The sequence below is a fragment of the Entamoeba invadens genome (genome assembly GCF_000330505.1).
Source record: "Entamoeba invadens IP1 unplaced genomic scaffold scaff_1105074725391, whole genome shotgun sequence".
Lineage (NCBI taxonomy): Eukaryota > Evosea > Mastigamoebida > Endamoebidae > Entamoeba > Entamoeba invadens.
In genome coordinates, this window is record NW_004191761.1 from 2,187 (window position 1) to 10,607 (window position 8,421).

The window sequence follows — 8,421 nt, forward strand, 5'->3', positions numbered from 1 at the left end:
CTTTTACTTGTTGGTTTATTATTACAATTAAAAATTAATATAACAAGTTGTGTTTCGTGTTTATTAATTGCAACTTTTGATTATTAGTTTTTAAAATGTATAGGGAAATAACATGTTTAAACTTGAGTTGAATAAAAACTATTATATTTAGTAAAAACTATCATTAAATTTAAATCAAATTGTACTTATGTCTAACCGTAAACAAAAAATAAAAAACAAAAAGCAATAAAATTTAAAATGCATTCTTAAAAATTGGTTAAACAAAACATTTAAGTTTTTTGTTTTTTGTACTGACTTGTTTAAATAAAAAAGTTTATTAATTAACACTTAAAATGACGCCCTTATTTTTGTTTTGACCTGTAATTACAGTGATATTAATCTAAATTTTGATGATTTTCCTTTTTTGGCTTGTGTATTGTTTTGCACATAATATAAACTCTAAAAACGTAAATTTATTTAATAAACTTGATATTTCCCGATTTTTTTGACTACTTTGATTTTGTTTAGTGTTGTTTTAAGCGGAAATAAACCTTTTTATTAATTATTGACAATAATTTTTTACTTAAAATAATAATTTCAAAATATTTTTAACCTTATACTCAAAATATAATAAACTGGTTTTCAAAAGTCTGTACTGGGGTGTCCCGATTTTTTGCATTTATTTTGTTTATTATTTTTGGGAATCGTTTTTTGTAATAAATTCGCTTATTTTTTCCAAGGAAAAAAGAGAAAAACAGTCTTCAAAAAATATTTTTTTACTCGAAGAATTTTTAAGCATTAAAAAATTCCATATAAAATTTGAAATAACGGGATTTTTGTTTTTGAAATACACGTGATTGATCCCCAAAGTGCATTTTATTATAAAAAGCTGATAAATTTAATGCCAAATATTTTCAAAGTCGAGTCTTCATTTATAATAATAAAATAAATAACAAGCGCCAACGTATCGCGTTATATCGATATACTAATGGTGTTGTCACAACAATGACTGAAATATCAAAACACAAAATTATTAATTGTTTGCTCTTATTTTTTCTTTAAAACTAGTTATTTGATTTTCTTTTGTTTAAAGAACAAAACCACATGTTTGTTTTTAATTAAAATGAAAAAATAACGAAACTGATATTTAGTTACAAATTGACACAAACAACAACATCCAAATTTATTAACGTGTTTATCGTTGTATGATTTGACCAACAACGTTGAGTTTGTGTTGTGAAGTATCGAGTTGTGGTCAAATCAAATAACGGGATCGGGTTTTTTGGAAAAGGCTGGCTAATATTCCGATAAATTCCCGAATTTGTACAAAAATAATTGAACGGATTGGTATTTTTTCATAATTAAGTCAGTACTTTCGATTTTTTGTTTTTTTGTTTTTTAGGAAAAATAAAAAATAAAAAACGGGACTTTAAGAAATTTAAAAATACTGCGATACCGACTTTTGAACTACAGTTTATAAAAAACATGAAATTGATTATTTTAGGGGGGTTTTAAAGTTTTCCAATGACAAAAAGTCTTTATAATTGTAAAACAGGCATAGAATGAAACAAAAAAATCAAAAAGATGGTATTAATCAGGATCAACAGCACTACAATAGTAATGCGCACGTTTATATTTAGTACAGACAAAGAAAAAAAACGCATAAACACCTACTAATAGTTAACTTCTTTTAAAATACAACAACAACGAATTCTCTATTTGGTAAATATGGTGGTATAAAAAATGTGGATATTTAATTTAACTTATAATTTTATTAAAATTATCATATTAATAAATATTAATTTTGATTTTAATCAAATACAATTCTTAAAGTTTTTACCATAATTTCACAAACTTTAATGTTCGGCAAAGTTTGAGAAAGGTTAAAATTTACCAAATTATAATTGTAGTAAAATTTACATTTTTTGATTAAAATATTTTATATATATAAATTCTCTTATCTGTAAAGAAAAATATTTTTTTAATTTAAACATAATAAAATAATATATTATATAATAATTATTTAAATTGTGACAACTGAAAGATGAACAACTAAAAAATTAAATTATCTTAACTATATTTGTAAAATGCCGAAACAAAAAATAAACAATTTATAATGAATAAAAAACATAAAAACACTTATTTTGAATTATTATTATTAAAATATATTATTTTTTATTAAACCATTTTTATGACTTTGTTTGTTAATTGTTTGAGTATTAAATGATTTACACAGTAAGTCGTATTGTTTCTGAATTATTTGATAAATCATTTTATAATTGATTGTTTTCAATCTATAGTCAGCGAAAAAACCACTTGTGGAATAAAACCACTTGTATTTCTTTAGTGTTTTCGATGGTAAAATGTTATTCTTTTACATTTTTTTTGTTTTTCAGAAACAATTAAAAAGAAAAAGCACACCAAAATTCAAAGTTGCCATTGCTCTTTCAAACTGAAAAAGCCAATAAAACGAAAAATATTTTCTAAATAAAAATACTGAAAAGTAATTAAAGTGTTTTAATAATTCAATTATAAAACAATGATAAAAAGAATATTAACAATTATAATAATTACCACGGTTTACACAAAAGTGTTGTGGATTGTAATAAAAAATATTCACCGACGGCTGCGGAGACACCTCACAAATACTTGATATAATTAAACAGAATTCTAATTGTTCATACAATTTTATTGTTGTCTAACTTGTTGTTCTGTTGGTTATTTAAAACTGAATTATAAACAAATGAAACCAAGCTTACATGTAAGAACAAACTATGATACGATCATCGATCAATCAACAAATACTTAACAAGAACACTAATTGTCCCACAACGATTTATAGATTAATAGTTCTGTAATGATTAATTTACTATGTATTATTGGTTTTATATGTAATAATTAATAAAAACTATATAATTATTGTTGTCGTTTGTCTATTAACCCTAACTTTTTTCACATGAAAAAATGCTATTTATTACTATTTTTTAACTATTAACTATAATAACATTTTATTATAGTAATTTATAGTAAAAATATAATTATAAAATTGGATCTTTTGTTTTTGTTTATTGGTTGTGTTTTATCATCAATTTTTACAAGTTTTTGCTACTTTTTTATCCTAATTCCCCGATATTTAACTATTTATTTATCTGTTTATATCAATATAATTATTTACATTTTTTGTTTTATCAAATCATTAATTCGAGGCAAATTAAAACTATTGCTACAATTTACATTATAATATTATTAATTATTTTAACCAATTAGAGTATAAAAGTATATCATTTTTAGAATGCATTTTTGGCAGAACTATCAACCCAGCAATAAAAACCACTTGTGAACAATTTAATTGGTATTCTAATGATAAATCTTTACCAGTTTTTTATGTTTGCATTTATTATTTAATTTATCCACCCACTCGGCAAATAAAACCACTAGGAAACATCTTCCATATTGTTTATTTGATGTTTCTTTCCACTAATATTCAATATGCCGAGTTTTATAACTTTGTAGTAGTGTCCCTTTTTACGGCATACATGTATGATTGCTACCATTTATTTAATATTTTGTTTTGATTTTTTACCAAAAAGTTTTGTAAGGAGTCAAACAAACAACATTTTTGTAAAAAGAATAGAGACAACTAAAACCACTTGTGAACATTTTACTTTAGACAAAACATGAAAACTTGACACTATTACAATGATTGCCGAAAAAATTAGCAAATTTTAGAAAAAAATGTAAAAAACAATAGGGACAAATCTAAATTCACAAAACCACTAGTGATAATTAATTCTTAATATTCCGATTAAAGTCGTTATACTTTTACATTAATTTCAAAATGCCCCTCCATTTGAGTTTTTTCCAACACAACGAACAGCACACATTCATTGCGCTGATGCTTGACAGTGGAATAATAAAATGATAATTTGTGACCCATATCAAAACATTGTGGAAATATATTTGGAAATATCAGATTTGGTTTTTGGCCGACAAATGCACTTTTGAAAAATTGAGGTATTGGTTAAGAGGGGGGATGTAATAAAGGTGCAGTGATTATAATGGTGAAATATAAATTATTGAGCGTTATAGAACCGTTTAAAAAACAAATTCAAGTTGAATTTGTTCAGATTTATTGTGTTTCCAACAAGGTGTATTCAAGTTATGAACCCAATAAACATGACTAAAAAAGGCAAAAATTACAAAAGGGGGTGTTGAACAAAGGTTCAGCCAAAGGTTTGAGTCTTAACGTTTTGTTTTTTGATTGAATAACATTTTATAATAACAAAATTTGATTAATTTTTGAAGCTAAAATGGTATTCGTTAAAATAGTTTTAATGTTAATTTCTCAGATAAAAAAACAATTTTTTTAATTTTTTTTGAATAAGTCTTTTAATAATCACGGCAAATAACCATTTCATATTACCAAAAAAAATAATTTAAAAACAAAAAAAGTCAAAAGGCAATTTGAAAATGTTATAAGAGAGTGGTCTTTCTATTTTTATGTTAAATTGACACTTAAAATAGTATTTTTTTATAAATAAATTATACATAAAACTATAAATTTGTTAAAAAAGAACCATATTATTTATCCAAGTGGTTTTTTTCGCTGACTATAAACAACATTTCATTATTTTATTTTTATTGTTAACATCTTTGAATTTACAACAAATGTTGTATTTAAACCTTAAAATTTTTTAAAATAATCAATTTTAATATCTTATGTGCACGTACATATGAGCCTTAAATCATAACATAATATTTTCTAAAATGTTATGTTGTCTTAGTCTTAGTATCATCATTTAAAGTTTAATTTGATTTTACATGTTTACACAACCAGGTGTTTACCAAAATTTACAGAGTCAATGCCAAAGCCCAAAAATGTTTCAGTGTTATTTTATCGAAGGTTTTCCCGTTTTAAGTTTTTTATAAAAAAATACGTTTTTATGGGAAAAAGTTAACACCAGTTCCCTGTTTTTAAAACAAAAACAATGCAAAATATTAATACGTCTGGTTGTGCATGTTTACATACTTAAAAGATATTACGTTTAATTTTTAGGCTGTTTTAAATAAAAAGATTGTGATTAACTATAAATCATTAAACACTAACTGTTGTTATTTAATTATTGAGAATTAATATTTAATAAATGTTTCTTTTTTAATTAATCATAATAGTTGTGGAGTCATAAAAAAGTGTGTTTACTGTTATGTGTTGTAATTTGAAAAACATTAAAACCATGTTTAATAAAAATCAATTGCATATAATATCTAGCTTATATGTAATTATCAACAAATAGGCGTTTAATGATAATTTTGAACATCAACTTCGTTACATTATTAAACAATTGTTTATATTTATTTTTTCTTTGTTTCAACAAAATGTCGAACAAATTACACCAAATAATAATTAAAATTTGAGAATAATAATGTAATTAACAGTCATTATTCAAAGGGAAATTATATTTTACAATTGCATTTATATCAACAATATTATGAATTTGTTAATGATTTATTTGAATGTTTAACTGTGTTGATAATTTTGTTATGTGAATAATTGATAACATTATTTTTTTATAAAGTTAACAAAGTACAATTCAACTCTTGTTTTTAAAAACTATTAAAAATGTTTTATTAGAGTATTTAATGAAAGGTTTCAAACGAAAAATGATGTTAAACTTTTAGATGAATGAAAATGTTTATATATCTCATGTACATATGTTTTTGAGCCAAAATTCGGTATTTAAAAATGTTGTATATTGTTATAGTGTCTGAATCTTAATGTTATCATTTTAAGTTTCAGTTTGATGTTACAATTTTACACATTAAATAAATGCCATGTTTTATTTTTGTATTTTTTTTCTCAATTGAAGTTGTTGTGATCAACAGTGATATCTTTTATACTAACTATTTTTATAAAATCGTTGTTAATTGCTAATCAATAAGTGACTACTTAAATTTTTAAGTTTATGATATGGCGTTATTGAAATATAATTGTGAATGATAGTGTGTTGTAATATAAAAAAGATAAAACGATATTTTAAGAAAATAAGTTGTATATTTAATGTTTGTATATATGTAATTATCAACAAAAAATGGTTGAATGAAACTTTTTATATTGATAATAATTGATGTGATGACTAATATTTCTTCGTTTTTTACCATGTTATTAAGTTTTTTTAGTTAAGTTGTTATAAAATTAATGATAATTATAATTATTATAATGTATGGTTACTTTTCTAATCTTGAAATAGTTTTCAAATAATTAAAAATAATTAAAAGAAAAAATAAATGATATTGAGGTATGTAATTATTTGGCAAATTTTCAGGTTTGTAATATTTAGGCAACGACTTATTATCTATCATAATTTTAAATATAACAACAATTTGGTGTATTTTATCTTAAATTATCATATAAAATATTTCAATAATATTTTTTGTTTTTTATTTATTAAAAATTGGATTTATTCTTTTTTTAAATATTTATATTTTATAATTTATTTAAACAATGATTATTCTAAATTTATAGATTTTATTATAAACTTTGCTATTATGGAAAGCTTAACCATGTTTTAAATAGATGAATTATTATTTAATTTTTAAAGAATTTTTTTTAGAATTTTTACAAAAAAAATTCTTTCACATCGAATTTGACTTCCACTTTTTCTTTTCAATTATTCAACCAATTTCTGATTATAATAACAGATACAATCAAAACAGATAATATAACTAAAACTGCATAAATCATTCCCCAAATAAGAATTGTTGCTAATGTGTAATTTGCCTTTGTTTATTTTTCTTTCCGCCCATCATCAGCCAAAGTTGAAGCAACAACAAAGAATATCAATAAACAATTCATTTTTATTTGATTATTAAAGGCCTACTTTTGAGTTTCAATATTTTCAGTATGAAAAACAAAAGAAACAAATTATTCGTTTCTTAAGATTGTTGAAACGTATTTGTATTTCAAAAAACAATTATTTTACCGTTTTTAAACACAAATAATTCAAATGTTTTAATTATTTTTCCAGCAGTGTTAAAATTTAAATTTTCCAATTTAATTCGTATTATTAATCCAAAAATAAAATGAATTTATTATTCGATTATTTTAATCTATTATCAATGGTTAAAGTTTTAAAATTGATTAAAATCAATTTGAAAAAAAAAACAATTATATTTACTTCTTTTGAAACCAGTTTAAGTTGTTTTTTTTATAATAAAAAATTAAAATAACTTAGGTACAATTTAATTTATAATAGTGAGTTATAATTATTTAAAACTATCTGTTTATTTTTGTCATCAAGTTAAAAAAATACACCAACACTTTGTAAACAAAATGCCAAATTACATAGATGTAAATTGAATAACAAAATGGAAAGTTTGAAAATCAACTGCAATATCTAAATGCAATTGGCAAGTTGTATATTGACTACTATTTTACAACAAAGGCATCAAGAAAAAATATGTCCATTCGTGCAATAAATGCATCTCAAAAATTAATAAATGAAATGGATATTATAATGCAAAAACAACAAAATAAAACTTTTGATGAAAATGGGACAAATTTAAATATATCAACTATTATCGAACCAATTTATCATAGTGAAATTGATTTTGAGTCAACAATAAAATCAATATACGAATACAATTCAACAGTACAACCAATTTTTGAATAAAACAGTGTTATCATATTGTAAAAAAAAACAGAAGGAAAGATGGAAAATGACCCAAATTGCGCCATAAGTGGCATTAATATTTCAAAGATAAAATCAAAGAAAACACTAAAAAAACAAGAAAAAATTGACTATATGTTAGAAATTGAACAAAGAAAAAAACCTCGAAATCACAAAAAAAATATTGATTAATTTAGTTTTCTATTAAAATAAAAAACAATTTAAAAATAATTATTTAATTTACATAATATAATAATTATGTTTTATTTAATACCTTTTTATTATGTTTAAAATTTGTTATGAATATATACATTATATATATTTAATATATATATTATATATATAAAGATATTATAAATATTTAATCAGAAAAAATAATAATTTAAATACAATAATATGTTATTCATATTCATTTGATAAGATTAACATTAAAATAAAATTGAAATTGTTTAAAACAATATTATTAAGTATACAATTTGTATATAATAACACCGATTAATAATATTTTTAATAATTTATATATTTATTCAAACTTATGTTGTTTTCTATTTTACAAATGTATAATATTAATAACATTTTTTAATTATAAAATAAGAATAATATTTATAGAAAATATATATTTTATTGTTATAAATACAAAATATTTTAAGGGTTTCGACAAATGTCTTGGTTGATAATTGTCAAATTTGACAAATGTCTTTTTACCATTTTAGGACCCCCCTCGCGCGCATCTACTACAACTACAAAAGAAATCAATTTAATCAACTCAACTAAA

At 22.0% G+C, this 8,421-nt stretch overlaps 1 protein-coding gene across 1 annotated transcript; it reads right to left on the bottom strand.

Annotated features, from left to right (window-relative positions):
* Window positions 1-8,291: 8,291 nt before the first annotated feature.
* On the bottom strand, window positions 8,292-8,414 carry EIN_358210 (Hypothetical protein; the record flags this gene model as incomplete). The annotated part of the gene is made up of 1 exon (XM_004184229.1): window positions 8,292-8,414. A coding segment is annotated over one exon (123 nt), but the record flags the coding sequence as incomplete, so codon positions are not given.
* Between the last annotated feature and the right edge of the window lie 7 nt (window positions 8,415-8,421).